Source organism: Heterodontus francisci, chromosome 22 (genome assembly GCF_036365525.1).
Source record: "Heterodontus francisci isolate sHetFra1 chromosome 22, sHetFra1.hap1, whole genome shotgun sequence".
Taxonomy (NCBI): Eukaryota; Metazoa; Chordata; class Chondrichthyes; order Heterodontiformes; family Heterodontidae; genus Heterodontus; species Heterodontus francisci.
In genome coordinates, this window is record NC_090392.1 from 57534676 (window position 1) to 57552487 (window position 17812).

Consider the following 17812-nt stretch of genomic DNA (forward strand, 5'->3'; position numbering starts at 1 on the left):
GAAGAGACCTCAGAGCCTGCACTATCACATCTTACCAGCGCACCCTCCACCAGTACAGACACTCACACCTCACTGGGTCCTCGTGCATTATTAGAGAAGGCGGTACAGGGTGTAGTGTGCATCACTTCAGAGCAGGAGGATTCGGGGAAGGCAGAGTCATCTGTGGCCAGTACCCCTTGGAGGATGGAGGACAGGCAGAGCCCTGCTCAGCAGGGTGGTGATGCGGTGCCTTGGGAGTCACAAAACAGGTGGCTTTACCTGGAGAACAAAGTGAGATGTGTGCTCCCATGGCAGAGTTACCTGAGGCTCTGCAGAGCCATGGGCTGAGAATGGAAGAGTCCATTCATCTCGTGTACTTCACAATGACTCAGTGCTTTGAGCACGGGAGCTCCTCCCATAAGAAAGTCATGTGTGGCATCACTCAGAGTGGATGGGGAACAGTGCACTGCCATGCACAGGATGCAAGCCAGACGCAGCAGCGTTACCAGTCAGTGTCACACATGGTGAATGGAGTGGATGCCAGCTGACCTCAGCTGGTGGTTCCCTCCAGCAATCAAGGGTGCCATAAAAGGCTGAGAAGGTGATGAGGGGGGCCATTCCTCAAGCACTCAGTTGTCATCATCTTCCCCATGGACCCTTTGATGGACGAAGCATCTGTGGTGTCACGCCCTGTAACTTGGCTGGCCTCACAGTGTTGCCTGTACAGCAGCTCTGGAGGTGCTTAACACCCCGGCCCCCTTCCTCTATGAATGTAAGAACATAAGAAATAGGAGCAGGAGTAGGTCATTCAGCCCTTTGAACCTGCTCCGCCATTCAGTGAGATCATGGCTGATCTTCTACTTCAACACCATTTTGTTGCACTGTCCCCATATCCCTTGATGTTTTTGAGATGTAGAAATCTATCAATCTCAGTCTTGAACATACTCAGCAACTGAACCTCCACTACCCTCTGGGGCAGAGAATTCCAAAGATTCACCACCCTCTGAGTGAAGAAATTCCTCCTCATCTCAGTCCTAAATGGCCTGTCCCTTATTCTGAGACTGTGTCCCCTGGTCCTGGACTCCCCAGCCAGGGGAAACATCCTTCCTGCATCTACCCTGTCGATCCCTGTAAGAATTTTGTATGTTTAAATGAAATCACCTCTCATTCTTCTAAACTCCAGAGAGTAAAGGCCCAGTCTATTTAATCTTTCCTCATAGGACAATCCCTCCATCCCAGGAATTGGTGAACCTTTGTTGCACTCCCTCTATGACAAGTATATCTTTCCTTAGGTAATGAGACCAGAACTGCACACAGTACTCCAGGTGCGGTCTCACCAAGGCTCTATATAACTGCAGTAACGAAGGCCAACATACATTTGCCTGCTTAGTTGCTTGCTGTACCTGCATGCTAGCTTTCAGTGACTCATGAACAAGGACACCCAAGTCCCTTTGAAATTCAACACTTCCCAGCGTCTCTGCATTTAAGATACTTCGTGTTTCTGTTTTTCATACCAAAGTGGTCAACCTCACATTTCTCCACATTGTACTCCATCTGCCAAATTTTTGCCCACTCGCTTAGCCTCTCCAAATCCCCTTGAAACATCTTTGCATCCTCCTCACAACTCACACTTCCACCTAGTTTTGTGTCATGAAGACAGGGACATCTCAGTCCCTGACAGGCACGAGCGAGCAGTCTGCCTCCACCCCCTACTCAGCCATAGTGGGAGCACCTCATAGGAGTGGCCATCATTGGAGGCCGCCGCATCGGTAATGTCACTTTGTGGGTCATTTGGATGCTTGTGATGTAAATAATAGTGAAATATTAAGCAATAAAGCACTGGGAAAATTGTTCAACTAAGGCTAACGTGTGTTTCCATTTCATGTTGGTGAAATGCAGGAGACTGGGAAGTGAGGGTTGGCAGAGCGATGGAGTGGGCTGGTGAAGATTGTGTTAGGTGCAGACTCTGGACCCTTCCTGTCCCTCCTTCCTCACCCCTGCTGCCCAGGGGTGAACCTCTGCTCCAACAGATGCTGCTCCTCATCGCTGGTCGGAACAAGCTTGGAGAAGCTTGATCCCATTTCCTCTTTTGCCCTTCCTTCATTAGCATTGGACTGTGGAGTTTGCCTGACCCCTCCCCCCACTTCTCTTCACCCCCCCCTCCCATCCTGCCCCCACCACCCACACCCCAAAAAGCCCTTGGCAAGAGTACAAAGATATGCAAGATATTTCTTATGACTGAGCATAACCTGACCAAAGCAGCTTTCCTGTGAATGAAGGCCAGCTCTCAGCCTTCTTCTTCCCATGTTGCCTCTTGCCTCTGTCCCGCTGTTCCAGATCATTCCCCGCTATGTCAATAACTCTTCCTCCCTGTTGTGGTTCTGACGGTGTGCCGAACCCACCCCTTTGAACCAAAATCAAAGTCCAGCCCTCAATAAGCTGCCACCAAGCTTGTTGACATGCATTGGCCAGTTACATGGCACGGACAGGTTGCCTCTTCCGGCTCCCATCGGCACCATTCAAAATCTGAGCATGCCCAGTTTGGCAAAGGGAAACTGGCATGCCTACCCGAGGGATGGGTTTAAGTGACCGCCCACCCTGTTCCTGCCCTCACTGTGACGATTTCCTACCCCTTATTTCCTGAAATTTAGCTTTAGTGAACTGGCCCAATTGGGAAAAAACATCCACATTTCTAATTTGGCCCTTCAGGAATTTAAGTGAAGCAAAAAGTGAAGATAAGTTCCATATATTTATCCAGAAAATGTAGTATCCACATAGATTCCTATATTAGCTTGAAATAAGTTAAGATATATTTGAGAAAAAAATACCACCAAATTCCTCAGTAGGTTAATTATCCTATAAATTTTATTAGGTACTTTATAATATTTATTTCCAGACATTGTAAGATGGACATTTTCTGTGTTTCATCTGCCAATGACATGAACCCAAGCAATTGTCTCCTTATTTGTCTCCTTTGCAATACTATTGGCACAGAAAAGGAACTTAATTTGCATATCCAATTTTCAAATTAGATAAATAATTACTAAACTTTGATCAAAGTTTCTAATTTGAAGGAAAGAAATTTAATCAAGGGAAATTCTGGTCTTTTGGCAGTTTCAAGTGTTTGTGAAGTACATGGTTTATTTGCAGTACTTGCTGTGCACTAACAAGGAATCAGTATTCATTAACTACAGCATAAATCTATGCATTTGAGCTTCAGAAAAAAATGCCATTATTTATTCAGCAATGCTTTGAGGACCACCTCATACAGAACCTGTTGCTTTTCAAGTGTTTGGGGACATGATTTTAGTCGGAGATTTATAACTCCAATCAGTGATCGAAAGTAATTCAGAGCTGTACTGAGGCCATCAGGAAAAGAAACACATTTTAATTTGGTATATGCTTAGCGTTATGGCTGGGTACAGTTCTCTCTGCAAATTTAAACTTTTTTTTTCTGTCCTTTGCAGTTTCGATGGATTTTGATCTGCAAGGATTGTAATGAAGTTTATTTATTTTGTATTTAAAATTATAATTTTGAAATTACATTTTGAAACTAACCTGATCTTTGGGACTTAAGTCATCTTGTAATTTGTATGAGCAGCTGAAGAGAGGGGGAAAATAAATAAAAGTGGCAAAATATTTGGCACTTAAGAGCATATTTGCAAATTCCAGTTACCAACATTGCATACCTGCCAACCTCTGAGTACCACACGTGCATAGAAGAGATGAGTCTGGAAGCATCACGAAGCAGCTTTAGGTGGCGTAAATCAAATATTTTCATGGCCCTTACAAGTGAAGACCAAACGAGGGCAAATAAAGATGATGTGCGCTCTAAAAGACAATGATTTTGATGTTAATGCTCATCCAGTGGGTTGAGATATCCTAAACTCACTTCACCTCAGATCAGACAGTTGCTCGAGAAAGGAAATTTATTTCTTTGCTTTCTGGGTAGGGTTTAAATGCAAGTTTTAGAAGTAAAGGGCAATGTTCTGGTCACAATCCTCAGCACCATTTTCTTGCCTGGATCAGCATAAACACGAAGCAAAGAAAAAACTTGAGATAAAACTGTAAAGACAGTCTATAACTTATTTAACATATAATTCGAAATACATTGTGTATAAATATCTTTTGGAAATACTGGCACTGCTTAGAAGTTTAAGAAGGATGACCTATATTTTCCATGTATTCAGGAAAATATGACAACAATGCTTTTGGGGAGTAGCATATGTAGATTTTCCCAAAGAAATACTACAGCAGTATGCTGACTACACCCAGATCATTTGTGTTCCAGAATGAGAGGCTGTTTTTATTTAGTGCTAATTTTCTCCTGTTGAAGTCTACTTGGGCTTTTTATCATATGCTTCTATCATAGAAATTGCCAGTGATGTTATCTTACGCACAATTAATGCACTTGTATCAAGTTCCTTCACTTTTTAAAAAGAGGTTAACACCTTGGTGATAACAGTAGATAGGATTTTAGTGCAAGTTTCCTGGATCACATCGCTGACAGCGATTTCTAGCTTCTGGATCCGTGATTTAAAAATTGAGCCAAATATTCATCGGAAATTGCCAATGATTTTATCCTTTATCAGCTACCACCAACTTTAAAATTACCCTGCCCCCTTCCTGTGGAAAACTAATTCTAGGCTTTAAGGAATGAGTACATCAACTTTTAAAATAACCAGCATTGTACTTTCACTTCCCGAGGTGTCTGCTGTTCAGGGTTCAGAGAATAGCACCTCACTAGACCACATATTGCTACTGTCACTTTCGCAGCTAACTACATTTTCCAGAGAACACCACTGGGCAATAAGGAACCCCCATTTGCTGCACATGAATGTGACATTATTCTGTTTTTGAGTCTCCAGCAGGAATTTGACCCGTCCCCCCAATAGAGCAGGTTGGTGGTGGGGGCTGGGGGGGTTGCGTAAAATGGAGTGGAAGGCTAGGGGGAACCCTTCCTGACCCGCTCCCAACTCTGCTGCCAATTTACGCCGGCGGTGGCAAGAAACAGCCAGCCCGCCCCATCCAATCAAAGCCCTTAAGTGGACTGTTAACTGCCATGCAAGAGGCTCTGCCCGCTGACACGGGTATTTTACGTTTGGCTGGCAGGCGGCTGAGGCCTCAAAAAACCCACCTGATAAAAATAGGCAGCCTTCTGATGGGCTGGTGGGGGGCCCTACTGATCGGCCCGCCCCCCTTGCCTCGCCATGGCCCAACCGATTGTCCCCGGTGAGTCCCTAAAAATAACTTTTTCGGGGGCCGTCGTCATCTTCCTCCTGCAGCTGGGTGTAGTCCCAGCAGTGGCCACCACCTCTGGTGGCGCTGCCAGCCCTCAATGACGTGGAAGTCCCACCCAAGATCAATTAAAGGCCTAGGGAGCGTAAAATCCGGTCCAGATCCCCAGGCCCAGTGGAGGTGGGCTCGCTACCAACATTTTGGCTGGTGGACAGGTCCCCATCTCTCTTTTCCACCCGCCGCCCCCCCCTCCCCCCCCCAAACTTTTAAATTCCAGCCTCTGTTTCAGCCTAGCAAGTTCATTGGCAGCGTTGACAAACTGATGCCCCAATGCAATTTAGGATATTGTTTCCAGCTTCACACATTCAGCAGGTCAAAAGCAGTGAATAGAACACAGCAGCTGATAAAACTCACAAAAATATAGTGTCCACTCCACAAGAGAAGTCAGGTTATTTACATTTCTTGGTTCTGATGGCAGCTGGACTAACCGTTTGCTATCAGTTGCACTCTAGTAATGCAAAAAAACTTTCACTGACTGAGGTAAAACCATAAAAGATGGTTCAGTTACCTTACCACAAATTGAAATGTTAGTTAACTTACCACTTGATTCGACCACATCACTAACACATTATTTGAATACCAATCTATCTATTTGCTGCGCTGGTGGCAAATTTACATTCTGTGATCCACCTCCAGTTCAGATTTTCAGTGTTAGGTTATTGCTGATCAGTTTTAGTTGCTATTACAGAACAGTATTGATGGAGTTTTCTTTGGCTTTACAGACCCTCCATCCATGTCTGATACAAGGAATGTTGGGGCAGCAGTTGGACAGAAGGGCATTCTCCAGTGTAAAGCTATTGCCGTTCCTTCAGCAGACTTTGAATGGTACAAAGAAGACCGAAGGTACTGTCTATCCTTACATGAAATTTCTTTCAGCATTTCTGAGGCAAAATGGCATAAGGGGCAACATCCATTTTTGTCATGGTTGTGCCAGATGCTGATGACATGTTGATATGTTTAAAGCAGTGTATATTGTGTCACAAGTTTGTGAACAAATGATACAAGACGGTTAGCCACCTTCTTGAACTGCTGAACCCACAATGCTGTCAGGTAGTTAGTTCCAGGATTTTGATCCAGCGACGATGAAGAAATGCTCATTATATGTCCAGGTCTTGGCCATTTCAATGAAACTGACTAAACAAACACAAGAAAAAAAAGGATTTATTCATCTGAATTAATATGTGAAACTGGTGTCCACTTTTTTGAAATAAACAAAATATTACGTTAAAATTGGCAAAGCCTGTGAAAGCTTTGTCGGCACCAGTCAGTGAGGTGAATGGTGAGCCCTGTTCAGTCACCGCTGACTCAAAATCTGGGCCCGTGTATGCTTCTATGGGGTTGAGGGAAAAAAGACTAAATTATATGTAATAATTGAGAGTAGTAATTGGCTTGAAATTCTCTACCGTGGAAGAAAAGTCTCATGTTCAAAACAGTGCATTATTAGCAAGTTAATTGGCTGTGCAGTCCTTTTCTGAATTATGGCAGTATTTCTTTAGTGGTTCAAATGGTGTTCTTAGAATGCAGGGTTGATGCCCTTGCAGATTTGTTGCTGGTTATGTTGCTTTTCTTTGCACCGAAGAACAAGCCTGTTAAAAACTCTAATGGCTAGGGGCTGTTTCTTTCAATGGATAAAAAATGTGTGTTTGCTAATGTTGTAATATATCTTTGCTACTACTAAAGCTTTTTTAAAAGTTGTTGTGGTTGCTTATAATATTTGATCTCTGCAAGTCCTAGAGTTGGATGGCAGCTTTCTGTATGTGGCTGCACATGCTGTAAGTACTATCAAATAACCAGGAGCCTGTGAACTGAGCTTGCTTTGGTCTTCATTCTGCCCAGTGATATTAGGCGATACTAAAGATGTAAACATTAACAGCTCAAACACTGATTAACCCCCTTGTTGGCAGCAAGAGGATAACATGATCTAACAGTGCAGATGCTGATTCTTGGAGTTTTTAATTTTCCTGTTTTTTGTTCTCTTTTGGAGGTATTAACTGCAATTCCAGCAGCAAGCAGTCCTTGAGTAACTCACCCAAATGGTCATTCGTTATGTGAGACTTGACTACAAGTGTTAGCATGATAGTTGATTAGATTAGATTTTTAGATTAGATTAGAGATACAGCACTGAAACAGGCCCTTCGGCCCACCGAATCTGTGCCGAACATCAACCACCCATTTATACTAATCCTACACTAATCCCATATTCCTACCAAACATCCCCACCTGTCCCTATATTTCCCTACCACCTACCTATACCAGTGACAATTTATAATGGCCAATTTACCTATCAACCTGCAAGTCTTTTGGCTTGTGGAAGGAAACCGGAGCACCCGGAGAAAACCCATGCAGACACAGGGAGAACTTGCAAACTCCACACAGGCAGTACCCGGAATCGAACCCAGGTCCCTGGAGCTGTGAGGCTGCGGTGCTAACCACTGCGCCACTGCACCGCCCTTGGAGAGTGTCACCGATGAGCTCAATTTTGTTCTAACCTAATCCAGTTCTGATCAAGGACTGATGGATAACACTGAAAAATTGGCACCCTGATTTATTTTTTCCCTCCACTGCACTGGGTTGTGCGTTTACTCATTAAACATGACTAAACTATGCCAGGTTAGCACTTTGAAAAATGTAAATTTCGGTCATTGGTTGCAAATGTTTCAGTTCTCTAACAATCTTTCCAAAGGCTATCAAGATAGTTTGAATGAGGTTTATTTTCCACCCGGCATTAGGCATTTGTGAAGCTAAATGATGAGATGTGTTCCTGTTGCTTGACCTTGTCCTCACCAACCTGCCTGCCGCAGATGCATCTGTCCGTGACAGTATTGGTAGGAATTACCACAGTCCTTGTGGAGACAAAGTCCCGCCTTCACATTGAGGATACCTTCCTTCATGTTGTGTGGCATTACCACCGTGCTAAATGGGATAGATTTCAAACAGATCGAGCAATGCAAAACTGGGCATCCATGAGGCGATGTGGGCCATCAGCAGCAGCAGAATTGTACTCAACTACAATCTGTAAGCTCATGGCCCGGCATATCCCCCACTCTACCATTACCATCAAACCAGGAGACCAACCCTGGTTCAATGAAGAGTGCAGGAGAGCATGCCAGGAGCAGCACCAGGCATACCTCAAAATGAGGTGTCAACCTGGTGAAGCTACAACACAGGACTATCTGCGTGCCAAACTATGTAAGCAGCATGCGATAGACAGAGCGAAGCGATCCCATAAGCAACGGATCAGAACTAAACTCTGCAGTCCTGCCACATCCAGGTGTGAATAGTGGTGGACAATTAAACAACTAACTGGACGAGGTGGCTCCACAAATATCCCCATCCTCAATGATGGTGAAGCCCAGCACATCAATGCGAAAGATAAGGCTGAAGCATTTGCAACAATCTTCAGCTAGAAGTGCGGAGTTGATGATCCATCTCGGCCTCCTCCTGAAGTCCCCAGCATCACAGATGCCAGACTTCAGCCAATTCGATTCACTCCGCGTGATATCAAGAAACGATTGAAGGCACTGTATACTGCAAAAGCTATGGGCCCTGACAATATTCTGCAAATAGTACTGGAGACCTGTGCTCCAGAATTTGCCACGCCCCTAGCCAAGCTGTTCCAGTACAGCTGCAACACTGGCATCTACCCGGCAATGTGGAAAACTTCCCAGGTATGTCCTGTACACAAAAAGCAGGACAAGTCCAACCCGGTCAATTACTGCCCCATCAGCCTACTCTCAGTCATCAGTAAAGTGATGGAAGGTGTCATCAATAATGCCATCAAGTGGCACTTGCTTAGAATAACCTGCTCAGTGATGCTCAGTTTGGGTTCTGCCAGGTCCACTCAGCTCCTGACCACATTACAGCCTTGGTCCAAACATGGACAAAAGAGCTGAACTCAAGAGGGGAGGTGAGAGTGACTGCCCTTGACATCAAGGAAGCAGTTTACTGAGTATGGCAAAAAGGAGCCCTTGCAAAACTGAAGTCAATGGGAATGAGGGGATAAACCCTCCACTGGCTGGAGTCATACCTAGCGCAAAGGAAGATGGTTGTGATTGTTGGAGGACATCACTGCAGGTGTTCCTCAGGATAGTGTCCTAGGCCCAACCATCTTCAGCTGCTTCATCAATGCCCTTCCTTCAATCATAAGGTCAGAAGTGGGGATGTTTGCTGATGATTGCACAATGTTCAGCACCATTCGTGACTCCTCAGATACTGAAGCGGTCCATGTAGAAATGCAGCAAGACCTGGACAATATCCAGGCTTGGGCTGATAATTGGCAAGTAACATTCGTGCCACACAAGTGCCAGGCAATGACCATCTCCAACAAGAGAGAATCTAACCATCTCCCCTTGACATTCAATGGCATTACCATCGCTGAATCCCCCACTATCAACATCCGAGGGGCTACCATGACCAGAAACTGAACTGGAGTAGCCATATAAATATCATGGCTATAAGAGCAGGTCAGAGGCTAGGAATCCTGTGGCGAGTAACTCACCTCCTGACTCCCCAAAGCCTGCCACCATCTACAAGGCACAAGTCAGGAGTGTGATGGAATACTCTCCACTTGCCTGGATGGTTGCAACTCCAACAACACTCAAGAAGCTCGACACCATCCAGGACAAAGCAGCCCGCTTGATTGGGAGCCCATCTACAAACATTCACTCCCTCCACTACCAATACACAGTGGCAGCAGTGTGTACCATCTACAAGATGCACTGCAGCAATGCACCAAGGCTCCTTAGACAGCACCTTCCAAACCCGCGACCTCTACCAACTAGAAGGACAAGGGCAGCAAATGCATGGGAACACCACCACCTGCAAGTTCCCATCCAAGTCACACACCATCCTGACTTGGAACTATATCGCCGTTCCTTCACTGTCGCTGGGTCAAAATCCTGGAGCTCCCTTCCTAACAGCACTGTGGGTGTACCTACCCCGCATGGACTGCAGCGGTTCAAGAAGGCAGCTCACCATCACCACCTCAAGGGCAATTAGGGATGGGCAATAAATGCTGGCCTGGCCAGCGATGCCCACATCCCATGAATGAATTTTTAAAAAACTAGAAATTGGATTTGTGCCCACTCGGAGTGGTTGCTCAATCACCATTGAGCTATTATGAAAAATGTAGGCAGACTAGACCAGCAGAGCTCAATTATACCTGCCAGAATACCACCAGCAGCTGTAGAAAATATTATTCTTTCTAAATTTGATACACAGTGAAGTTTGTCACAGAAGGGAATTGGTGGGTTGCTATCTGGTACTTTGGTGATGGAACTTGCGTTGAAAATAGCCATGCAAATTTACAAAAGGATATTTGTCAAACTGACAGGACAACATGAACCTAAAATAGTCCCAACTGGACCAAGCTACAATATTCAAGAATATTGCAGTGGTTAGCACCGTAGCCTCACAGCTCCAGGGACCCGGGTTCGATTCTGGGTACTGCCTGTGGGGAGTTTGCAAGTTCTCTCTGTGACTGCGTGGGTTTTCGCCGGGTGCTCCGGTTTCCTCCCACAGCCAAAGACTTGCAGGTAAATTGGCCGTTGTAAATTGCCCCTAGTGTGGGTAGGTGGATATGGGATTACTGTAGGGTTAGTATAAATGGGTGGTTGTTGGTCGGCACAGACTCGGTGGGCCGAAGGGCCTGTTTCAATGCTGTGTCTCTAAAATAAAAAAATAAATACATAATGCTCAATTCAGGTGATCTCAGGCTCAGAAATAATTTCAGATTTTATAACGAGCATAATTGCAGGAAAGTGGATTTCAGCAAACTGAAAAAGACTTTGTGAATCAGGATTACCAGTGGCCTTTTATCTCAGCATGAAAGGAGCATGTCATGTAGTAATGCATTTTAGTGTGCCAAACAATCTCTCAATGCTAAATTGTAAAATTACGGTACCTCCCAGGTCATTGCATAATGGTAGACTAGAGGCTACAGGAATTTAAGTACTGTCTGTATAGGAAAGATCAATCTTGTATCACACACTGTCAATACAAACATTTCCAGTGTTTTATTTGTACTGATATGTCCAATGAATGCCAAGAAAGCACCAGGAAAAAAAGACATCCACATTGCCTTCTGTAGGAAAAACAAATTGCACACTGACAAGGAAAACTGGTGAATGTCATTTATTAAATGCTTTTCATGTCCTAAAATAGCGCATATCCTGTCGTCCTGTTAGCACAAATGAGGGTTTTGAATGTTGCTGGCTAGATTCAAACTGATGAGATATGCAAATATATATTTGGAAATAAAAACAAAGGCATGAAGTACAAACACAAATGATTTTGTCAATGTGAAATTACAGGAATGAGTCCAACATTCTTTGTCACCTTAAGCCTAATGTGCACAAGCAGAAATATTTGGATATTTATGGATGGTAATGTATAACAATAGATGGACATTTGATTAGCTCAGGATACCTTGACCAAATAAGAGTTAACCAGGTGTTTTAGGAAATAGAAATTAGTTTAAAAAATAATACTCAAAAACTAGGAGCTTAGAAACCTTAGCCAAACCCTACCCAGCTTAACCATGGTTGGTCTCTCATTTGGTATGAAAATAGACTATTTTCTCTTTTAAATAAAATTAGCAATGCTTTGTAATGTACAATCTTCGCTCCAACCGATGTCATTCTGGCTTCTATTTCTGCCTGCTTTGAGCTTAACTTGCCATCTGGTTGGCCTCTGCCAGTCAGATATGTACAAATTTTTAGAAGCAGGAAGAGCAACATCATCCCATTAGCTCTGGCTGGTGGTTCTTATGGTATCTTGACTTCACTTGAAGAAACCAAAATCCCACAACAAATGGCACCACTTACTAGTTTGAAAAAACCAATAGCAAGGTAAAATGAGGAACAAATTAAAGCATTGGAGCCAAGATTGCTCCAGGCAGTTGATTCATCCTTCATTAGCATTCTCAAAAGTGAGTTGAAAGTCTGAGAGGTTTGACAACGTAACTTGGCACAGTCAGTCTTGGTGATTGAATGTACATTTTGATACTCATCTATCAACAGATTGCACACTGAAGTACTGAGCCTTTTACAATTCCAGTTTAAAGAGCTTCTGCAGCTTTGAGAATTCAAATTAATTTACTTAATTTAAAGTTGGATAAGAAAATACCTTTTTTCATGTAGGGCTCTTAAAATTCTTGAACAGAGACTCTGCTTGGTGTATTTTCAATCCGATGTTCCAATTCAGGATGACTTAGTTGAATTCCTTCCATCAACAAGAATGGGAAGGTTAAAGACATTAATCACAAAGGACTGCAGTAATATATGTTAGGCATATTGCAAAAGTCAAACTAAAAGTTGCTTTTTGTACTTTTCAGGCTTTTTAATGGACTCAATGGTGTTCAAATTAAGAAAAATGGGGACATATCTATGCTTACATTTTTTAATGTCTCTGAAGAGGATTATGGAAACTACACCTGTGTGGCAATGAACAAACTTGGCACCTCAAATACAAGCGTCCTCCTCTTCGGTAGGTACCCGAATTGCCTAGTAGTCCCGTAAGATGTTTGACTTCAAACTGAATTTTTCAAAGGGCGTAGACTTAAACCACAGTAGAGCTGGTTTTAATTATCAGGAGATGGACATTAACAATACTTATTCCCAACAATAGGGCATCTCCTGTCTTCCTTCACGATAATCTAACGGGAACTGAGAGGTGATAGTTTACCCTCCAGCACCCCAGGAAACTGACAGGAGCTGCACTGCTCACATACTGCAGTGATATTGTTTCATCTAAATAGTGTTGCTATCTCTTATGGGGATATTCATGGATTTTTTCTCAGGCACTTAATGATTTCCAATGGAATTTAATCCTTAATGTTAGATTGTTGTTGGATAAGCTCATAATTGAATTGTTGCATTTTTACCAGAGTACTTCAAAATGGATATTACAAATAACTGCATTTTTAACCTGTTTTAGCTCCAGTTTAACCATGCCTGTCATGGTAAAGAGCCAGTGGTGTATTTAACAGAAATGTATTGTGTGTTCTTTTACAGGATGATTTGTTTTTATGAAGTAAAATCCATTAAAACAAAACTTTATTCTTCCCATTGAATGAGAGAATTTTATGAACTATATATATGAGCTGTTAATTGTTCCACTCACTGTTTTATCCTCATGTATTAGAAGGAACTAATATTTATGAAATAGAAAATTTTCCTGAAATGATGCAGGCTACTTAGCAATTGCAATCATTGTTATTTTAAGCTCACCATCATCTTGTCCTTTGCAAAATTTAATTGTAATATAAGCTGTGTCTGTTAAACCCATGACTGGATTCTTGAGTCCCACTAAAATATTGTACATGTTTCTTACTCTTGTTATTCTTTGTAATGGTTTCAGTTTTTTTAATGTTGTGAACTTGTAATCAATATCACATAGGCCCCTTCCATCCAACAAGGCCATTAGATCTGGAAAATTGTATTAAACAATATTTAACTTAAATTTATGAATATTATCCAGGCCAACATGACTGCAAGAAAGCCTTGGTATCTTAAGAATCGAATTCAGTTGAACGTCTATTGAAGGGGCAATTTAGGATTGCTTTTAATGTTCAACCCCTTTCCTTCCCAAAACTAGAAAGTCACCTTCTTGAACACATGGGTAGTGAAACGTGAATGCTAATCTGGTCCTTGAAAGGTGAAGTATTCATTTAAGTCGAAACATGCCGATAGGTACCTTGACCTACTTAAATTGAAAAATACTTAACTTATTTTAATTTAAAAATTAATATCCCAAACAAATTGTCCATTAAAAGCTGAAATGGCTGAATTCTCGGTGAGACATGATTTCACACAATCTAACCTCAGAACACTCTCCTTGTGGATGCAGTTCCGATTTTCCAGAAGCTGAGTCTATGTGGACAAGCTTTCAAAATCCAATTTTTCAAATTAGCACCTAAAGCAATTTATTTTTTGATAGATGTTGAAAAGTACCTTTTCTTAAATAATTCTTGCTTGTCAGTCCTGACCTGTATTGAAATAATTTACTCATAGAGCTGCATAATTTTTATTCGTGATTCAACTCCCAGATTATTTCTCATATTTACTAACCACTGGGCATAGCAGATGACATTTGACAAATTATCCAGGCTGGGCACATAGCCTGTGTACATATTATCTTTGGCCTCCTTGTCTCGAGAGACAATGGGTAAGCGCCTGGAGGTCGTCAGTGGTGTGTGGAGCAGCGCCAGGAGTGGCTATAAAGGCCAATTCCAGAGTGACAGGCTCTTCCACAGGTGCTGCAGAAAAATTTGTTTGTCGAGGCTGTTACACAGTTGGCTCTCCCCTTGCGCCTCTGTCGTTTTTCCTGCCAACTACGAAGTCTCTTCGACTCGCCACACTTTAGCCCCGCCTTTATGGCTGCCCGCCAGCTCTGGCGAACGCTGGCAACTGACTCCCACAACTTATGATCAATGTCACAGGATTTCATGTCGCGTTTGCAGACGTCTTTAAAGCGGAGACATGGACGGCCGGTGGGTCTGATACCAGTGGCGAGCTCGCTGTACAATGTGTCTTTGGGGATCCTGCCATCTTCCATGCGGCTCACATGGCCAAGTCATCTCAAGCGCCGCTGACTCAGTAGTGTGAAAAGCTGGGGATGTTGGCCGCCTTGAGGACTTCTGTGTTGGAGATACGCTCCTGCCACCTGATGCCAAGTATTCTCCGGAGGCAGCGAAGATGGAATGAATTGAGATGCCGCTCATGGCTGACATACGTTGTCCAGGCCTCACTGCCGTAGAGCAAGGTACTGAGGACACAGGCCTGATACACTCGGACTTTTGTGTTCCGTGACAGTGCGCCATTTACTCACACTCTGTTGGCCAGTCTGGACATAGCAGTGGAAGCCTTTCCCATGCGCTTGTTGATTTCTGCATCTAGAGACAGGTTACTGGTGATAGCTGAGCCGAGGTAGGTGAACTCTTGAACCACTTCCAGAGCGTGGTCGCCAATATTGATGGATGGAGCATTTCTGACGTCCTGCCCCATGATGTTCATTTTCTTGAGGCTGATGGTTAGGCCAAATTCATTGCAGGCAGCCGCAAACCTGTCGATGAGACTCTGCAGGCACTCTTCAGTGTGAGATGTTAAAGCATCATCGTCAGCAAAGAGGAGTTCCCTGATGAGGACTTTCCGTACTTTGGACTTCGCTCTTAGACGGGCAAGGTTGAACAACCTGCCCCCTGATCTTGTGTGGAGGAAAATTCCTTCTTCAGAGGACTTGAACGCATGTGAAATCAGCAGGGAGAAGAAAATCCCAAAAACTGTGGGTGCGAGAACACAGCCCTGTTACACGCCACTCAGGATAGGAAAGGGCTCTGATGAGGAGCCACCATGTTGAATTGTACCTTTCATATTGTCATGGAATGAGGTGATGATACTTAGTAGCTTTGGTGGGCATCCAATCTTTTCTAGTAGTCTGAAGAGACCACATCTGCTGACGAGGTCAAAGGCTTTGGTGAGATCATTGAAAGCAATGTAGAGGGACATCTGTTGTTCACGGCATTTCTCCTGTATCTGACGAAGGGAGAACAGCATGTCAACGGTCGATCTCTCTGCACGAAAGCCACACTGTGCCTCAGGGTAGATGCGCTTGGCCAGCTTCTGGAGCCTGTTCAGAGCGACTCGAGCAAAGACTTTCCCCACTATGCTGAGCAGGGAGATTCCACGGTAGTTGTTGCAGTCACCGCGGTCACCTTTGTTTTTATAGAGTGTGATGATATTGACATCGCGCATGTCCTGGGGTACTGCTCACTCATCCCAGCACAGGCATAGCAGTTCATGTTGTGCTGAGAGTATAGCAGGCTTGGCACTCTTGATTATTTCAGGGGTAATGCTGTCCTTCCCAGGGGCTTTTCCGCTGGCTAGAGAATCAATGGCATCACTGAGTTCCGATTTGGTTGGCTGTATGTCCAGCTCATCCATGACTGGTAGAGGCTGGGCTGCATTGAGGGCAGTCTCAGTGACAACATTCTCCCTGGAGTACAGTTCTAGGTAGTGCTCAGCCCAGCGGTCCATTTGTTTGTGTTGGTCAGTGATTATGTCCCCTGATTTAGATTTGAGGGGGGCGATCTTCTTGATGGTTGGCCCAAGAGCTCTCTTAATGCCATCATACATTCCTCTGATGTTTCCGGTGTCTGAGGCCAGCTGAATATGACTGCATAGGTGTTGCCAGTAGTCATGTGCGCAGTGCCTGGCTGTTCTTTGTGCAGTGCTTCTGGCTGCTTTAAGTGCTGCGGATGTTAACTCGCCTGGGGCTTTCTTGTAGTTCAACAGTGCAATGCGCTTAGCGGCTATGACAGGTTCCAGCTCTTCATTATGAGATTGAAACCAGTCTGCATTTCTCTTCGCACTTTTGCTGTAGGTGGTCAAAGCTGACTCATAGATGGCATCTCTGATGTGGGCCCACTTGGTCTCAGCATCCCCTGTGGGAGTGTTTTGAAGGGCTGTTACAAGTGAATTTAGAAATTTTTCTAACAGCTGTGGGTAAGAAATTCTGCTCGTGTTGATGCGCGGGTGGCCCTTCTGCTTGGAATGATGCAACTTCTTTGGTCTGAGTCTAACCTTGCTGCACGCCAGGGAGTGGTCGGTGTCGCAGTCTGCACTGTGGAAGCTGCGTGTGATTTGAACACTGTTTAACGCGGCTCGCCTTGTGACGATGAGGTCTAGCTGGTGCCAACGACGCGATCTTGGGTGCCTCCATGAAACCTGGTGACAGGGTTTAGTGTGAAAGAACGAGTTGGTGATGCAGAGGTTATGATAGGTACACATCCCAAGCAGTCTCTGCCCGTTCTCATTCATCCTTCCAACGCCATAGCGCCCAAGGCAGGAGGGCCATGAGTCATGGTCGACCCCAACCCTAGCATTAAAGTCCCCCAGCAGGAATAGGTGTTTGGTGTTGGGGATGCTGCTCGTGATGTTATGGAGTTCCTCGTAGAACTGATCTTTAGCTTCAGGTGGGGAGCAGAGTGTTAGAGCATAGATGCTGAGTAGGTGTACTGGACCAGAGGTGGTGAGCAGTCGGATGGACAGTATGCGTTCCGAGCCATTTGAGGGAGGCTCTATCATGCTGAGCAAGGAGTTTCTGATGGTGAAGCCCACTCCATGCTGCCTTGGTTCTTCAGGATCCCTGCCCTGCCAGAAGAAGGTGTAGTCTTGCTCTGCTAGAGATCCACTCGCGGGGAGGCGAGTCTCCTGAAGTGCTGCAATGTCTACATTGAGTCTACTGAGCTCGTTGTTAATGATGGCGGTCTTCCGAGAATCGTTGATGTGTGTAAGGTCTTTCAACAGGCCAGGACACATAGTTCTGACGTTCCAGCTTGCAAAGCAAAGGGCTGGTACCTTCTTTCCTTTTTTCGTGTTGTTTGGTGCGGTGTATCAGTCCACCTTTCGGGCAATGACCCTGAGCTCCAAGCACCCATTGAAGCAGGTAGACTGTGGCGGGACAGAACCTTATTGACCGGGGGCTGTCCGGTTTGAGGCGGGCGGTAGCTGTCCAGTGAGGTGCGATGACTTCTCCC

The 17812-nt window shown here is 44.4% G+C and overlaps 1 protein-coding gene across 7 annotated transcripts in view; it reads left to right on the forward strand.

Annotated features, from left to right (window-relative positions):
* opcml (opioid binding protein/cell adhesion molecule-like) overlaps positions 1-17812 on the forward strand; it is a 1070268-nt gene that overhangs the window by 983356 nt on the left and 69100 nt on the right. For all 7 annotated transcript variants that reach the window (XM_068053861.1, XM_068053862.1, XM_068053863.1 and 4 more), the window contains 2 exons: positions 6000-6120; positions 12611-12762. In XM_068053861.1, the coding sequence (XP_067909962.1) occupies positions 6000-6120; positions 12611-12762 (273 nt within the window). The remainder of the gene's footprint in view (positions 1-5999; positions 6121-12610; positions 12763-17812) is intronic.